At 36.6% G+C, this 19,394-nt stretch overlaps 1 protein-coding gene across 1 annotated transcript in view; it reads right to left on the bottom strand.

The window, feature by feature from the left end:
* Positions 1 to 208: 208 nt before the first annotated feature.
* LOC124111120 (trimeric intracellular cation channel type 1B.1-like) overlaps positions 209 to 19,394 on the bottom strand; it is a 39,516-nt gene continuing 20,330 nt past the window's right edge. Inside the window, exons 2-5 of the mRNA XM_046470723.2 lie at positions 14,908 to 15,070; positions 13,141 to 13,325; positions 8,940 to 9,027; positions 209 to 5,988 (exon numbers count right to left, since the gene is read on the bottom strand). Coding sequence (XP_046326679.2) covers positions 5,682 to 5,988; positions 8,940 to 9,027; positions 13,141 to 13,325; positions 14,908 to 15,070 — 743 coding nt within the window. The 3' untranslated portion in view covers positions 209 to 5,681. The remainder of the gene's footprint in view (positions 5,989 to 8,939; positions 9,028 to 13,140; positions 13,326 to 14,907; positions 15,071 to 19,394) is intronic.

Genomic DNA, 19,394 nt, shown 5'->3' with positions numbered 1-19,394 from the left:
TATGTCAAAATATAATTAACAACCAACTTGATCAACGCAGTCAATCAAAGTTAGGCTCAGAACTTTTCAGCCACCTCACTCTGAAATAATGAAATTAACACAAAACTGGGAAGTTTTTTTCCATGTGTTTTATTGTCATCTATCATCTGTACACTATACCTAAATCTGTCAGAAACTGTCCGAGTCTGCCTACAGTGGAGAGTTGTACAATAGGTCAAACTCAAATATATATAACAACATAGAGGGTCACACTCAGTACACACAAGAGAGTGAGAGAACACCAGAGTTATCTTTCCCTGTCTGTGACACTGATGCTCAAAGGACCTCCCACCCTTGTTCACTTTCCTTGACTGCAGTACTTAACTATAATAGCAACTTTTAAGACTGGCGCCAGCTGTAGGATTCAAAGACTTTTCCCAAACAATGTTTCCAAATGAATGCACAGTAGGATTATGGTTATGATTTGTAAAGAGATCAAATTCTGTGCATGATGCCCTTCCAAAATCTCACCATCTTACATAGTAGCCATTTCTGTGATCCTTCTGCTTCCAGTGTCAAAAGTGACTATTCTGCGTGGGATTGCCTTTCATTGCAACATCCTAGTGCCTACACATTATTGGAATGGGATCTCCATAATGCTGGAACAATGTCGACTATATTTTACCTGGATGGTACAAAGGTTGTGAACACAGAAACTCTGACTCTTGGAACAAATTAAAAACAATTAACAAGATGACTAGATAATGATTTAACAGATTATTCACTGTTGACAATTTGACCAAATTTAGCACCATTTAATATTTTGTTTAATAGCGTTTTGAAACTGATCTTTGTGATAATTTCCCATATAGTGTCATTCAATGGTATATAATATCTATATTTAATGTACCAATACATACTGTGAAGAATGCTCTCCACTCAAGTCCTGACATTTATTACCGGTACAAAAAGAATAACATCCAATCATTCAAAAATACTGAGATTCAAGTACTAGCAAGACTTGTTTGCGTAACACCTGGGAAGGAATTTGTCAAAAAATGTCAAACCCTCTTTGATCTGTATTGCACATATGATGTTTGTCTTGTCAAGTTCAATGTCATATGGTCAATGTCATTGATGAACCAGATGTCAAAAACCAGTCATGTTACATTTGTCTTCTAAAATCATAAACATAACACCTAAAAAACGCAACTATTAAGATCAATACATCAAAACAAACAAGTTATGCTACTTCACCACAATGCTGAAATGTAAGTAGCCGTAGCATAAAGCTACAAGAACTCAATAAATTCCATAACAGTTTAAAAGAATAAACCATGTAAAAGTAAAATAAACATTGAAATAATACAACTAAATAAATTGTGTGGTTCAAATTACCTGATCCATGCTATTTGGGGCACCAAACTTTTCATCAACATTTTTATTTCACACATTGTACATGAGAATGTGCTATTTTTTCCAACATTTGAAGAGAAACAAGTTCATGTAATCAAAACCACACAAAATATTCGACCGAAAGTACATGTTGCAGCTCAATACTACTGTCCCACACTGCCACCTACAACACTACAACAACCATCCTCTCGAAAAAACAGTTATAGCATGTCATGGAGTTTCGAAATATGACACACAACTTGGAGATAGAACCATTTCACATGGCCATTAACACAGCAACATGAAGTGCTCCGAATGTTCCTTTCCTCGGCTCCATACCTATCACACAACCTATCTCCACAATACTGCTTCCCTATCCTGATAGAAACATCTGGCTTCTTTCAATATTGTATCAGTAGCATTGGAAAATCTACAAGGATATATTGATCATAGGCAAATAAGGCAATAACATTTGGTTTGAATGAGGTTTTCAAGAGTTACTTCCCTTTGATCAAACACTTGTGTATCTTGTGACGGGACCAAAATTATTTCTTAAGCAATTCATAACTGGTACTGATTTATCATCTTAAAACACACTTACAGTATGATTTCTAAAAAGAACCATGTTATTAAATTGTCAACTATGAAAAATAGTTTCAGCCAATAAACTCAATGTTTGAAATAGTAACAGTATATCCTTATTTATGTACAAATAATTCACAACATTGTTACTGAAAATATTTCAATACCCTTTGACAATATTTAGATATAAAAAATATGCAAAACTGTCAAGGAAACCCACTTTGATGACAATTACACATACGAACTGTAACGGAATGTCGGGGAGGGATACACCACGGGGAGAACACGGACTTGCTACGATTCACCAAGAATCACGAACTCACTACATATACAAAACTTTCAACACCGCACACTTGAAGGAAAATTATCGAAGATTAGACTTCAAATTATTAGACTATACTATGATGACCATGTTCAAATGACTATCACCATGGGTTTTACCAGGTTGTTTTATAACAGGATATTGACCAATGGCAAGCATTATTGATGAGCAAGCTGGTAGATGGGACATCTTGCATGTCAGAACATGGAGTGGTATTATCTCCTGATAACCCATGGTATTTGATAGATCAACTCAAATACCCAAACATTCGGATAATATATATGACATACCAACCAACTTGTTTAGGATCTAAGTAGAGAACAACATGGTCATTGGTGAACTTGGTGAAGTAATGACTGACTAAAATAAACTGCTACCTTGTTGAACTGATGTGAGACTAAAACACGCTGCTACAATATCAATCACACAATACTGAATATCTTCATTGGCAACAAGATACAGATGTAAATAGAACACAGGATATCCATAAAACCTGTAAATATCCCTTTCTGTGAGAGCTACGGTGATGTGCCATTAGTCCCCACTGTGACTGGCTTGCTGAACATGTTGAACCATGGCTTGATTATGTTCAGTAAACAGTTGACCACTACAGCTCTGCATACAATTCCTGGTTAAACTGAGCGGTACAAAGTTCTGTTCTTTATGATAATGAATACTTGATTATGATTCACTAGCCTACACAGTATACACAGGCTGAAATGGCACAATGCTTTTCTATTTCTGAATACTGAAGTCATCAATAAAACCATTTCCTGATACAAATCGTGTATCTCAACACCAGCCTTGTAACAACAAGCATAAAACAGTCGGAGATGAAGTTGTTAACAAGTGACATTTGTATTTTGGCAACTCTGAATAAAATATTTTGTAATAGATCAAATTTTACTATTGTAACACATGTAATCATTTTACATTCACTTGTAACAAACTGATTTAAAACATGTAAAAGTTAAACATAAAACAAATACTTTTGTCTTGAATAAAAAAACAACACAAGCCATCAAAAAGGAGAAACTATCCACAAATGAATTATGAACCAAATCTGATTCCAACAAGCTGAAGTCATGATGTGGTAATGAACTATTTAACAGAACAGGGAACATAGCAACATTTGAGAAGCGATGCCTTACTACAATGTAGTATGGATAGAATTTTAAGCTGGAATCATATTCAACCCTTTAAGACGAATCCGGAAAATAAAAACACTGACATTGTAGATTAACATGAACATTTCTATCATCTCCAGTGAGCCAGGATTCTTTTATGTCCTATTCTATCAAGGTAATAAGCATTCTGGCTGAACAGGTTTTTTTTCTTATTTTTAAGATTATACAATGCTTTGATTTCTATATATTAAATCATACATTCTTGGGAATTTCATTTAAACTAATTAAACTTATTAACTTGTTTTGATAATACTTTTGCCTCAGTATTCCAGTTATCACCAGCCATGAGGACTGTAACAAATAGGTTAAGGATTACAAACACTAATGACTCAGTTAATTAGATAACAAAAAGAAAGAATAAAATTAATTATCTTCAAATGAATAAAACAAGATGTATGAACAAATGGACTGTGTCAATTCCAAAAATGGAATAAAAGAAAATCTTGTGGATATGTAATTTGTTAATAAACAAAACCATACAATAACCCTTGGTACAGATAAGCAGAGAGTTTCATAATATGACAAAACAGACCCTACAAAGAAGTATTCAAAATCTAACAGAATAAAAGAAGAAGATATATTCAAAGCAAACATCTAACATCACTTCATGAAAAAATAAATTCATATGTAAATATTATTGTGAAAATATGTTTCTATCTGAAGGAAAATATTTCAGGATTGTCATATAGGGGAGGTCTGTTATTATGCAGGATATGCAGTAGAGTCATGGTGATATGCAAGATGAATTACTGTAGGGCTGTAACGATTCACCACAGTACTGGGTCATTGCAACACTTTGTTCCACGATACACGTATCATATTTTCCCGTGATGTATCACTACAAAACAATATACCAGATATGTATCATTCATAATTACATAGACAAGGAGTTTCCTGGTATGAAAATAACTCAATTTTCTGTAGGCATATTAATATCTCAATCAAATGTTTTGGTTGGGGCTCTGGTCATTCTCTTACTGATGGAATCCAAGACAAGTGTCGTTTTCGCATATCGTATCATGTATCGTATCGGGACCTCACCATCAAGATACGTATCGTGTCGCAAGAAAGAGTATCGTTACAGCCCTATGGTATTTGAATCTAGTGACCCCTAAATCTTCAAGATCTAACACTAGGGTTATGATAAGGACTCCTTGACTTTCAAGCCTTATTTCACACAGCCAATACAACTTTCCTCTACACCAACTATTTGTAATAAGTATATCCTCCACTGACACAATATACCCATCTTTCTTTTGTTAAGCCAGATTCTGTATTTTGGTGAGTTTGAAATAGATGATCCCTCTATAAGCAGACCATGAGATTTGTCAAACACTGAAATCTGTATGTACGGTTACTTAACCAAACATACTTCTACAGCAAGTACATGACCATAATGAGAGTCAGTACACAAACCACCAGCCTTGCAACTAAACCATGCTTTGATCTCGGGGACAGTTGAAATCTCAACAAAACAAATTAAAATCAGATCATTTCTCTTATTACAATACAGTTCCACAATGACAAGTACTCCATACACATATGATTCCAACTGATGCCCTCCATATAAAATAAACAAAATTCTGAAGCATAACTACCCTTGCACAGATCTCTTTGGTAATATATGACCCCATCACAGTGCCCAGCAGATGGCGTTATGTACACAGGTGATCTCTAGTTTTTGTAGATGCTTATGTACATAATATAATCTCATATACATATCAACAATATGATACTGGTATTGTGCTGAGTTGGATGTAAAGGCTACTGGACACTAGTGGTAGGGCCGGGCATATTCTGTTGCGCTTCTCTGAAGCAACATCAGGAAGCGTCAACACAGATTCTATTAATCTATGAATCTATTACGGAGATTTTCTCCATGGAACTTTTGGCATGTTGGTTGGAAGAAATATGGTCTTATCTTTAGGCACTGTTTGATCATGTTCCAGGACCATTTGTGAACAATATGACATTAGTTAGCTTATAACCCTTGTCTTTGTGTCGTATTTTCCCACATGCTTAAGTCATCCATAATATACCTTAAATATATATTTGACAATTATATTAAAAATCATCCTTCAACTTAAGAAAATAATACTTAGGTACTAAAATGAATTGAACTATTTGTGTTCAAATAATCAAAATATAGTTCATATAGTTTTCCCATATTTCACTGAATGTTGTTTCTAATTCATTCCTCCATTCCCGTGTTTCTCTCAATCTCTCTTCTTGTCTTCTTTTGACTTGATGACATCGTTCCTCATGTCTTTGTTTTCTTCCTCCTTCTTAGGTTCCTTGGTGACAGCTCTGCGCATGGCATCCCAGATTCCGCCCATGAAGATGGCACAGAACAAGTTCTCGAAGGGACCGAATGGGTCATGAATGCCAAGGATTATTGACGACAGCTTGAAGTAGATGAAGAAGATGACGACTCCAAAATAGACGAGTGGGTGTGGCACACTGATGAGTCCCTGCCTCTCCAACAGGAACACAAGGGAGGCCACTGCTGATGCCTTTGTGTAGCTGCAAGGGAACGGTATGGGAGTTACAGACAGTTAGGCAATTACATGTATAGGGTGTTCAAAATAATTTTAAAACAAGACAATCAGATAGGTGACCCAAAGTGTTGCCTGCTCATCTTCAAAATTACCTGCCCACATTAAGACATTATAAATATCGTAAAAACGAAGAGACAAATTACATCTTAATTCAGTTGAAATAATGCAAACAATTACTGCAGAATCTACAAGGAGTCATAATAAAACGGAATACGTAAGTAGTCTTAAAATTATCTGCCAGACAGTTGGGCAGGTGCAGGAAAATTTCATGCAGCCTGACAAAAAAGTTACCTGCCACGAGCAGGCAGTTATATTGAACATTGCATGTATACCAGCAAACTCACTATCATGACCCTCTCATAGCTACTGATATGGAATACCACATAAAACACTAGTTTTAATGTTTAAGATGATCTCTGATTCAGATTGGACTTCCAAATGAGAATAAAACAAGGCAAAGTGTGAGCAGGTTTCACTAATATCCCCGGCTTTAACTCCAACATATTTTTATGTTCAAATCATGAAAACAAGCAATATTTTCTTAGAAAATCTACTTATTGAAATCAAACTTTGCACTGCATCTCTCCTATTGGTATAGAAACTATACCTCCATTTGGATAAGTATCCATGAGGTACTTTTCAATATATAGGTCACACAAATGTTGAAGTAAAGAATATTTTAAGTTCAAAACATAAAAAAGTCTTATTTTTTATCAGAAAATACATGTCAGAATCAAACTTTGCACTGAACCTCTCCTATTAGTATTGAAAATGTTCCTTAAATTTGAAAGAATCTATGAAGTAGTTCTCAAGTCATAGGTCTCACGAATGTTGAAGTAAAAGAATAAAATTCTAGGTTCAAAACATAAAAAAGTCTTATTTTTTATCAGAAAATACATGTCAGAATCAAACTTTGCACTGAACCTCTCCTATTAGTATTGAAAATGTTCCTTAAATTTGAAAGAATCTATGAAGTAGTTCTCAAGTCATAGGTCTCACGAATGTTGAAGTAAAAGAATAAAATTCTAGGTTCAAAACATAAAAAAGTCTTATTTTTTATCAGAAAATACATGTCAGAATCAAACTTTGCACTGAACCTCTCCTATTAGTATTGAAAATGTTCCTTAAATTTGAAAGAATCTATGAAGTAGTTCTCAAGTCATAGGTCTCACGAATGTTGAAGTAAAAGAATAAAATTCTAGGTTCAAAACGCAAAAATTCGTATCTTCTCAGAAAACCTTCATATCCTAACCTATCATAATCAGACTTTGCATTACAAGTCTTCTGTTAGTATGGTAACTGGCCACTAAATTTGAAACAAATCTATGCTGTAGTTTTGAAGTAATAGGTGGAACAAATGTTTAAATTAACCAATTCAAATTCCCTCTTAGGTCAGGGGTATAATCAAAGTAGGGTTTTAATGATTACAGTGTTTTGAAATTAAGGAGGGTTCAGGGGCTCTTATGGCTTCCGGAAAGCGTTCCTACATTCAAATACTCCCTAAAACACATTGGAACGTGTCAACTTTCCACTTGACATACAACAGAGAAAATACCTCTACTACCATCCTTATTTCAACTGAACAACAGATACAAATGGAATCATAACAAGTGAAGAATGGGTAAAATGTCTTTGAGTTATTGGTGATTTGCTTTCTTCAAAATCAGGGTTGGTTGGTTTGTTGTTTAACGCAGCACTCAGCAATATTCCAGCTATATGATGGTGGTCTGTAAATAATTGAGTCTGGACCAGACAATCCAGTGATAATAATATCATAAGCATCGAATCAGGCAATTGGGATCGATGACATGCATCAACCAAGTCAGCGACCCCTGACCACCCGATCCCATTAGTCGCCTCTTACCACAAGCACAGTCGCCTTTTACAGCAAGCATGGGTTGCTGAAGACCAATTCTACCCCGGATCTTCACGGATCACAAAAAAATAAACAGGTGCTCAAGCTCGAGCTCAAAGCATCAACTTGATAAACACAAGAAACAAGCCTGTAATCTACTCTGTAGATATCACAAAGGGAAGCTGTCCTCTAGCAAGCCTTTCATTGCCTCTGGCCCTCAGAAGAGAGGCAAGGATCTAAATATAACACATCCAGTCTTCCCACAAGCTACAGTAAGTGGATGCTGCATATGCTCAGAGGCTTCCATCAGACCAGTCAGTCTGCTTTATTGTTATCTTATTAAAACATGTCAGTCAAGATAAACTGTTAAGAGTTTCATTTTTAGCAAATACAGGAAAAGCATGCTGAGCCAAGATAATTTGATAGGAGGGTCACTGATAATGTGATCACAACAGCTGGCATTGAATGATAAAAAGGAAATATATTAAAATGTTTTTCTATCATTGAAACAATCATCAAACAATAGTTATTTTTGTTAATAATTCTAATAATACTACCTCTATTACATATCTGCCATAAATCCTGTATTTTGGCTTCAATCACACTAACTAATATTTTCAGATTTTCAACACACGTCCTCTTCACTGTCAATTACACACAATAAGTTGCCGCCAAGCAGTCTCGTAACTATCCACGTCGTGATGTCACAATGGCGGCCATATCACTTTTTCCCCTCATCTCCTACTAGAGGTAGATGAATTGGGGAGGTGGAAGGGAGTAATTCGAATGTAATAGAGGTAGTATTCTTAGAATTATTAACAATGATAACTATTGTTCGATAATTCTGTTAACAAAATGTTGACACTTCATTTTTTGTTTGGATAAGTGATTAATTTGACAAATAACTATAAAATACACCTTCGATTCAATTCCCTTATGAACCTGTCCTGCCATAACCAATTAATTTGGGGCACATCTTGCTCAGTATGGGTGCTGTTTTCAAAATTATTGACAGAAATAACCTTAATCGCACAGGGAATAATGCAAGGATGAATACTTACAAAGTTGGCTGTAAAAGCTCATTTGTGGTGGGCACCCAGATACCTCGGACAAGCCTATCAACGTTCTTCATCATCCCACTGCCTGCACCTGTACACAACACAAACACAACACTGTCATCTACAACATATCACACTGATTCCTTTTCTTTCTGTCTGCTTTTAATTTGCAGAAGTTAAAGAGAAAAAGACACACATACAATGTTCAATGCAAAGTATACACCAAATGAACCAGTTCAACCTCATATATTTGATTTGTTTTGTTAGTAACATTTAACATGCATAAAAATGTTACGGGGACATATCTGGTGAAAAGACAACAGATAAACTTAAAATAATGAGCCATTTGTAAAACAATATTGTGAGTTCTAAGGCAATCAACTTAACAACTTTTTGCAACTGAGTGAGTGAGTTAAAATTTAATGGCACATCAAGAAATGTGCTCCAATTAACTTTGTTAACTTTGACCAAATTGTTTCTTGTTGATGATCAGATCAGTCTGGCATCTTGTGTTACTTCAAATAAGATTGAAGCATATTCATCCCTTGCTACAGCAGGGACACAAAGGAAGCCATGCTGCCACAAGTTGTCTCCCTTACTTGGCAAGTGTGGTTGCTTTTTCAATCCTATTTTTCGGTTATGTTTGTGAAACTTGTCTTTGGAAATCTTGCTTCTTTTGTTATTTTAATCATTTTAAACATGTTTAAAGACTCTATTATCTTTATTTTCATTTGATTGAAAATATGCTGATATTAGGTATTTTTTAAACCATGTCACCATATGTATGGTAAGCCACTTCAATAATCATGATAATTCTTCATTTGGTTTTAGTGGCATAGAGCTCTCAAGAAAAATGTTTGGACAATATGTGTCATGTTTGAAAGAGCCTATACCCTTTAGATCCACAAATGTAAAAACGCAGCAGCTGCAACAAATGATACTGGGTCACCCTGACCTTACAACCACATCAAGGTCATCAAACATCACAAAACACAAATTTGACAAAGAGAACCTAATTTCTGAACCAAAAATATTGTTTAATGCTCATGAGTACCATATAATGGAAAATAGATTCGAAAAAAACTAGAATGAATTAAATTCTAGCAAAAACTATGAATATGCTAATTAACCTCACCAATTTGATGGAAATGATTTCCTGGGCCTCCCCCCATAATCATCACTTTAACATTATCAAAAAAGCAATTACCCCTTTCACACTGCCACAAGTCAAGGACCATGTGTCTCTGACCTGCCAAGTGATTGGGCAGATTCACTTCTGAGTAAAGAAGCAGCTCCAGCTCTCATAGCTTTTGCTGTGCCGAAACCTCAGATACACTTCCTTAAACTTAAACAAGTTAACCACTACAACTTATATATCCATAATTCACTGTACAGGGAAATGCTGTTCTTGTTCTCAAATAATTTTTGTCAAAGACAAATAATTACATCACAACTATACCATATAGATTTATATACATAGTAGGTTGATTCTATCATGTCTAAGTTACCATTGTTCAAAGGTAAAATAACTGATGCAACTTTAAATATGAATGGTTAATCATATTTCTTTTAAAAGAATCCACTTTACACAAACCTTGATGCTAAATCCTCAATTCCACATGAACACAAACTAATTCTGAGCACATGGCCTGCAGGTGAAGGGAGATAACTCCTGTCTTACAGCCAGCTGGTGGAGCCATATTGTCTGGGTGTTTATGCCTGGCAGGGCTCCAGTATGCAGTCATGTACCCGCAGAGCCAAGGACACGTGGCAGCATGTGGGGATAGCACTGAATCAGCATCTATAGTCTGGCGGCTGCATACTCAGCCACACGCTGTGTTTACTAACACATTGTTTATGCTGTAGTATGCATGGCAGAACCAACTCGTGCTGTAACCTTGCAGAGGTACTTTTTACAACTACCAGTAATATTTCTGAGCTATCTGATACAGGTGAAATATGGGATGAATGTGTAACTTGATAGGCAGTTCTATTACACATATGAAGAAAGAAAAGATAGATCATGATCAACAAGCAAATTAATGAAAGCACTTTTCAAAAATAAATTATTAAAGCCACAACCATGACAACGATTAGGGTTGGCATACTGTCACATAAATCGTCCTGTAATATATCGTAATACGGAGAGCTGTATTGATAATTTTGCGTCAATGTTTAATAAAGAAACAAGATTTCACGTTTTTTTCTTCGAGCCTACTTGTAGTGGGTGAGAAAAATATTTTAAAAATCCGAATTCCTTTTCCAGTTGTTTTTTTTTTCACCTACCAACAGGTATTTTCTGGTATAAAATCTGCATAGCTGGTAAACAAACTAGTGTGGCTTGAATGTCAAAATTCAGTGTTTAAAATGACATCATTTAATGCCTTCCAAGATTGACACGGTCTGACAGTTTCTTCTGGCACATGTTATTATTACTAGGGCTGGCAAAAAAGTCGATAATCAGAATTATCCTCGATGAGAAGAAATATTAAAGATTATCGATATGAAAATTGTGTCATCGTTAATACTTACATGATCTATTGTGATGAAATATAGTTTAGATTTACCAAAACAGACTTGTTATTGTCAATAATGTCAATTGCTGAAGATGGAAAGCAACTGTTAGTGTTATATCTCAAATGTCCACAAAGTAATCCCTGAATAAATGTGCCACCACTCACTAGTGGAGTGAAATATGTTGATTTCTTTAGCAAATTTGCTCAGATACTTCTCCGATATTTATCGATAATGAATCGAAAATTAGTTAACGATTATCAATCTGTATGATCTGTATCGCTAGCCAGCCCTAATTATTATGTTTTTATATTGTTAATATATAACAACCTGCATGATAGAAAGAATATATAAGATCTTGTTGAGATTCTAGTTTGACTTACTCCTTAGGGGAGAGTTTAACATGGCCCTACACAATGTTGTTGCAAGCACATTCTCATGATAAAAAATTGAAAAAGGGATGAAAGAAACCAAAGACCGAATATTTAGTGTGATGTGCCAAGGTGTCAAATTGACACAAATCAGAAATCACACATCTTCATCTGAACAAATATTTATTTTAGTCCATTTCATGTAAATCTGAATTTGAGTTGATGATATTGATGGGGGAAGACAGCCTTAGGTTGCTAAACAGCTCCATCAATGTAATCTGCAGATATTTATAAAGGAATTTATACTTAATGCTCTGGCAAGTTGATTGGGGCAAATATGCATTTCTTAACCACCAACAGCTTTTCATGAATATGTAATTAATAAACCTAAAATATCCAAACCTAAAATTACACATTACATCTGATCACAATTCAACAGGAAAGGAACTGCATCTACACAAACTATACATGCTTATATATCCACCTTTACATATACAACTGGAATATCTATAATGGGAATTAAAGAGACATTTTACCAAAACTACCATGCCCATGCTATGTACAGAGCTCCAGATAACTTTTTGAGTAATTGAGTTTTTACTCTAGGGTTTCTATTTTAATTGGGTTATTACATTTTTCATTGGGTAACCAATATTTTTTCACTCATCTGTTCATCACTCTATTGGATTTTTCCAAAAAATTAGTGATCATATAAAGATTTTTAAAAAAAAGAAATAATGGTTTAGATGTTTATAACTGTTCTAAATACATAGGCTTGGCTCAGAAAGTAAATTAGCAAGTAACTGTGTTTGGGAAATTAGCTTATTTGTACGCATGTTGAAAAAGCTTCATTGGGTATTTACGAGTGCTATTTTTATACATTTGAGTTTTTCATTTAATGCATGCGTTTCTGTACACAAGATAATTGAGAGTAATTGGGTTTTGAATATTTGGAGGTGGGGGGGGGTATTTTACGCAAATACGCTGCTTATCTGTAGTAGTACAGTATCTGTAAGTAGCAAAGTACATATCAGTTTCCACATGTCCCTATCAGCCTATTCCAATAAGGTATAAACATTTACCATGATTAAGTTATGGTAAGTTTCTATGAGCGCCATAGTCGCCTTGTTATAGTGGGATGTCTTTGAATCCCAAATGGTTGTTTCAATGCAAGACAAGTAAATACAGCACATCACACCTAAATTAGCAACTAGAGCCATAGACTACCAAACCAGGCACTAGGCAGCTGTATGATAATTAAGAATATTGAGAAAAGTAAGGACATGTGATGCTCACATAGGAGTGAAGTGTTTTCTTACCTTTGATAGTACCGATCATGACTATGATGAGGTAAGCATTAGGGTAGAGCTTGGCGGTGTGGATCACGCCATGGTAAACCTTGTGAGCCCGCTGTGTTTCTTTTAGCATTGCTAATACTATCTTGAAAGGCAGGAACTTGACCATTTTGTAGACTATATCGAACGGTGAATAAAAGATTAGGTACCTGAAAGATAAACAAACATTGATGCATCATTAGATCTCATCAAGGAAACATAATCTACATGGTCAATGCTTGCGAGCATGAATCAATAGTCAGTGTTTGCAATGATGGGGGTCCTTGGGTCCTCCGGTACGTTATAGTATTTGAACCTGGAACCCTAAATCTATATCTTTAGGCATCAGGGTAACATCTTCCCGAGGCAAGGGAGTTAACTGACTATAAAAGTCCAGTTTCCACCCTTGCCGAACTAGGGTGACATTATGGAGTTAAATTTTGGCTGGACTAACAAGTCTAGGCATAGTCCAATCAAAATCGCTCACCGAAATCGAAATCCGGTTCGTAAACTGTCATGCAGATTTCGGTCGATTGCAGGATTTGCAAAGCATGTGCACCGGCAACTCGTTGTTTTTAATCAAGGTGCTCACGTGATTTGATGCATTTCGTGATGTAAGACCCGTTTTCTCACAATATAGATCCTGATTGTAGATCAGATCGTCTTGACTGGGCACCGCCATTTTGTTTGAAGCAAATGCAAGTGATACGAGAGGTAGAATCTGATTGGTTCATAGGAGAGGCATAGAAGGGACTTAACTCGTAACAGCCACTGGTGGCGCTACGATCGAGCCCAGGAATTCAAGCCTAGTTCGGCAAGGTTGGAAACTGGACTTTTAAAGTCAGTTAACTCTCTTGCCTCGGGAAGATGTCAGGGTAATTGCAAAAGACACTTTGACTGTCATGATACTTTCCAATACTGATAGTCCTCACTCCATCATAAATAGAGCACACATCATGTCTGTCTGTCTGTCCGTCTGTCTGTCTGTCTGTTTATTGCCAGACACACCAATATTTCAGCCATATGATGGTGGCCTGTAAATAATACAGTCTGGACCAGACAATTCACACAGTCAGGGTACGATGACACGCAATCAACAATTCACACAGTCAGGGTACGATGACATGCAATCAACAATTCATACAGTCAGGGTACGATGACATGCAATCAACAATTCACACAGTCAAGGTACGATGACACGCAATCAACAATTCACAGTCAGGGTACGATGACACGCAATCAACAATTCACACAGTCAGGGTACGATGACACGCAATCAACAATTCACACAGTCAGGGTACGATGACACGCAATCAACAATTCACACAGTCAGGGTACGATGACACGCAATCAACAATTCACAGTCAGGGTACGATGACACGCAATCAACAATTCACACAGTCTGGGTACGATGACATGCAATCAACAATTCACACAGTCATGGTACGATGACACACAATCAACAATCTACACAGTCAGGGTACGATGACACGCAATCAACAAGTCATTAAGCCTGATCAACCGATCCATTTGATCACCTCTTACAGCCAGCAGAAGTTGCTGGGACCTATTCCAACCCAGAAACCCCATGGGAGGTTCACCATAATGAAGTAATACCACCTGTCAATACTATTCTAAGACAACTCTTCCTGTCCCTACAGCTAACAGGAATACCACCAGCACAAGTCTCCCAAGACACCTGTAGGATATTTGACATCTAAATTAGGAATAAAGAAACCATGTGTTACCTACCATACTACTGAAGCTGTTAACAAACTCTTGTGGTCTTTGAATGGTGTAAGGCAGGGTTCTCCAAGCAGCAAGTTAGCGATGAAACTGCCAGCGAAGCAAATCAACATACAGGAGAACCAGCAAGACAGCGGGTGCTTCCTGGAGAACGCCTGTGGGCCCGTCACTGCAACACAACACACATGGAACAATGATCAGTGATGAGCTCGTACCTGGCTGAACCCAGGAATAGTACGCTTCTTTGCCTAAACAGAGTAATAATTATGATTATGTACAGCCTAGAACCATGGTCAAGTTCACTCAATTAGTAAAATTCATCATCTGCCTCATAAGTATAACCATATCTGACTGCTGAGATCTATCACATTCATACATACATGGTTCACTCTAGGAATTTTCTGACATGGGCCCTTTATCATGTTTATGTGAAACATTCATATATTCCAGCGGTACACCTTAACATGCCCATACAGCACAATGTTAAAATGCCCCATTGTATTTGAAAATGTGGGCCTTTTTTTCACATTTAGGGGCTAAAAGCACAAGGCCCCACCCTAGAATTATCCCTGTACATATTTAAATTCACCAAATTTAAGACCTTTTCGAGGCTAAAATCCATGAAAGGGTTTGACACTTGTGCAGAAATAAGTCTGCCGTGTATCAGTTCGTGTTTCATACAACTTTTTTTTTAACACAGTTTAACATGTTAATGACAGTCTATTCAAACTTATTTTCATCTAGTAAGCTTAGCTGTTAATCATGATAAGTCAAATGTTCAGATTAAAATCTCATGAAAATGCCGTAAAAACAGAAGTTCTAGTCATCAACTGGTCACGAAGGTGTTTTGTTTTTTTCTTGTCATTGGGGGTTCAATCCTTAATTTTGATTGGGTTGGGACCATCACTATTCTGTAATCATTTAATTAGCAGGATGTAACCACTGTTTATATCAAATGTATTTGAAACACAGCATTATGGCAACGAGTGGGTTGTATAGGTAGTAATTTGTAGTTCATCCTTTGAACAAAGATAAAAAATATCTAATGACCATCCATCATGTCCATGCTTTAACATGGTAAACTCACTAAACTGTGGCTTGCATGACACACAAAATAGAATTCTGGTCTGAACACTAAATCTTATCTTGCTTCAAATGATAATGAAGCCTGCACAGTGAAGGAATTACCATAATTCTGACGGTTACTGCGGGAGGGGAATAATAGTAATCAATACCACACAACCAGAACAAAAACATCTGACTGAAAAATAATCAGTAAACGTAATGAGACTGCACATGCAAACTAAGCATACAGAATAAATCAAACTTAACTGTCAATAGACATGATGGAAATATGACGTACCAGGACCATCAAATACATGTGATGACTTTTCTTACACATGTATTAATCCCAACCATTATTGACCTCCGTATAATATTCTTGGCAGTCAATATAAGAGTAAATTACTTTCAAATATTTGTATTAAACCAGTTATCTTGCATTGTATTTGCATGGCTGAGAAACAATGGGGGGCATCTTAAAACACGCAATCGCAGAAACTTCTTCAGACATGCAACTTCTCCACACTGATTTGTCAATTTCAAATCTTTCTTTAAACAACCAAACTGAGCCTAGAAATGAAATCCTTCACTTCTAAACCAGATTGTTAATGATATTTGCTTTCAACCCCATCACCATCTCTGACCCCAGTGGTGCTGTCAATAATGCATACTGCTCTCAGAAGAATGAAATCGGCATGGCAAAGATGCAGTAGTGGATGACAGTAGCATGATTAGCATGATTACAGGCAGACACAACACAACTGACAAGCTGTCTGGTAAATGTGCATCTGTTTATACATCTGTACGTGGCAATGCTAGATGATATATTTCCTTGTAAAAGGTTGTGTTGTAAGACCTGTTCAGGGGAGTAGAGGATCAATTAAACACTGGCTGAACCTCCTGCTGGTGTACTGTATACATGGCACTCCAAGATCACGGCAGGGTCCTGCAGACACCTGGGAGCAGGTGAGCCCACTAATGGGGATACGGTCTCCAGCACAGATAGACCTGGAATCTCCATGAAATAAAAGACCGGCCTGTACTAAAAGCTTTTGAGTCTAATAGCCTTGCATCTTGGCATTACTTTCAGTGGATTTTAGTCTTATTATACACATTCATGATATATCTCTGAGCTGTTCCTTCCAGATCGAAATAAATTTTACCAGACTCTGGCTTCAGACAAGTGGTGAAAATAGCAATGTGCTACAGTCTGTGCCAAATACTTTGGAGTCTACTTTAAAAATTTATCTCTGGACATTATTTTCAGTTCTTTGATAGGCATTTAGAAGTTGGAGTACTAAGAAAGGATAAGTATTTATGGATGTACAACTTCTTTATTACAATTAAGAGAGACGTTTCGGTGTAGGTTCTAAGCAAAGCATACCATGCTTTCTGGACCAAAAGAAATATTACTAGACCCGGGCTTCAGACTACAGCTCAGACTGTATTACTCTTTCCTTCAAATATTGCACAGAAAGATGGACAGAATATAAGAACAGCAGTGCTATGCATGAGATCCAAGGTGTGAAAAATGTGCCATGATGATACTCCGTCCTGTCAGTGCCCTGTTTTCTTCTTCTCATACTGATTCTGATTTATCGCTGTCGGCATCTACGTGGACATGATGAAACAAGGAGATGGTGTCCATTAGGCAGCCCACTAATGGTCGTGATAATGGATTTGGAACATAAAAATCTACATTTGGGGACAACTTCATGTCTTGGGCTTTGCAATTCTTTCTCATTACTGGCTGCACAAATGCATGTAAAAGCTTCTTGGTGTTAAACTATCAGGTTCCACTGGAAGTCTGAGCATGAATATCCCACAAGAGGTTAATGGTGCACTCAATTCATCTCCCTTGTTTGCATCCTTATTTATAAGGGAGTGTGTAGATGAGTAACATCAGCTGAATCACACATATCTTGAGAAATGCAGAACTACTGGTCAACCACATTGGTTCTGTTATCCCAGATAAGAATCCCAGGGAATTCCAAAAAGGGCCAACATGTATCATCCGATACCAATTCTACCAATTACAGTTTTCATGCCGAACACAAAGTATGTAGTTATTTCTCTTATAGGGAGCTATATTTCCATGTAATTACCCTCTGGAAACCTACATTTGAGGGGAAAAATTTACCAAAATGCAAAGCCAACGAACCGTTGGTACCACCAAGAATGTGTCCCAGCATAACTTCCAATGTGAACTGGGCGGTCGTGTAGCCTAGTGGTTACAGCGTTCGCTCATCACACCGAAGACCCAGGTTTGATTCCTGACATGTGTACAATGTGTGAAGCCCATTTCCGGTTCCCCCGGCGTGATATTGCGGGAATATTGCCAAAAGCGGTGTAAAACCATACTCACTCACTCACTCACTCACTCACTCACTCACTCACTCACTCCAATGTGAACTATTGGCTGTATCTATGGTGATTTTCAGGGGTTTCTTAAGCATAAAACTCAGGTGGGCAATGGTGTGGCTTTTCAAGCTGACATATAATTCTTAATCAATGACAAATTTCCATGTAGCTTTATGGTAAGGGAAGTAAATTTTTGACTTGTAAATGTAACGTTAAAAAAATCCTGTCTTCTTAACATTTTAATTCGAAGAACCAACATTACTCTTTAACCATGTATACTTTACTGTAGATTCTACATGCCTTCCATACGTTTCAAATATATTGATTTTCTGTTTCCTCTCTAACCACTACTGTCTGTGAGTGACACCTAGTTACACAAGCCTCAGCCTGGAGATAATGATGTTTTCTGGTGACTGACTGTGCAAGGCTACAATTCCAGATCACTGCTAAGATTCTCACCACCGTGTGTGGTCTAAGACAATAATAACATTCTCAAATAGACTCCAGGGAGATAATCATAGAATCAATATTTTCAGTGTCCTTGCAACGCTTTCTTTCCCCCTAACCTAATGAATTGCTCAATAAGATGTGATGACATGAAAGTGTGTGCAACAAACATGAAGAAGGGTGGATTTATGTTATCACGATAACGAAATTCATTCCCTGGATTAATCATGGTAATGATGTATCCTCCCTTTCTGTAAACATGTTCAATCCACTTCAGCATGTTCAGCACCTATGACAATAATGGTATCATTTCATGACTCCTTAAAGGGATGAATAAATCAGTATACTAATAGATCCATGCAATGAATCCAAAATGTGAAAGCCATGACAACTTCACTATTTCCTCATTACCAGACTGTCAGGTTTTCAGATCGGTTATTTTTTAGGACACTGAATGATCATCATCAGTAATCAAAAAAGTCGAATAGATTTATTTTCAAATTTGGTAATGACATGGAGGAATGTCCAATCAATCAAATATTGTTAAAATCATGGAAATATCCTGATGCCATTTGTCTCCAGCAAAATCACTCGGCTGGTGATAGATCTACTTGTGAACAAAG

This window comes from Haliotis rufescens, unplaced genomic scaffold (genome assembly GCF_023055435.1).
Source record: "Haliotis rufescens isolate VD_foot unplaced genomic scaffold, xgHalRufe1.0.p SCAF_2, whole genome shotgun sequence".
Lineage (NCBI taxonomy): Eukaryota > Metazoa > Mollusca > Gastropoda > Lepetellida > Haliotidae > Haliotis > Haliotis rufescens.
The sequence above is the reverse complement of the archived record's forward strand: the minus strand, read 5'-3'. Positions and strand labels throughout refer to the sequence as shown.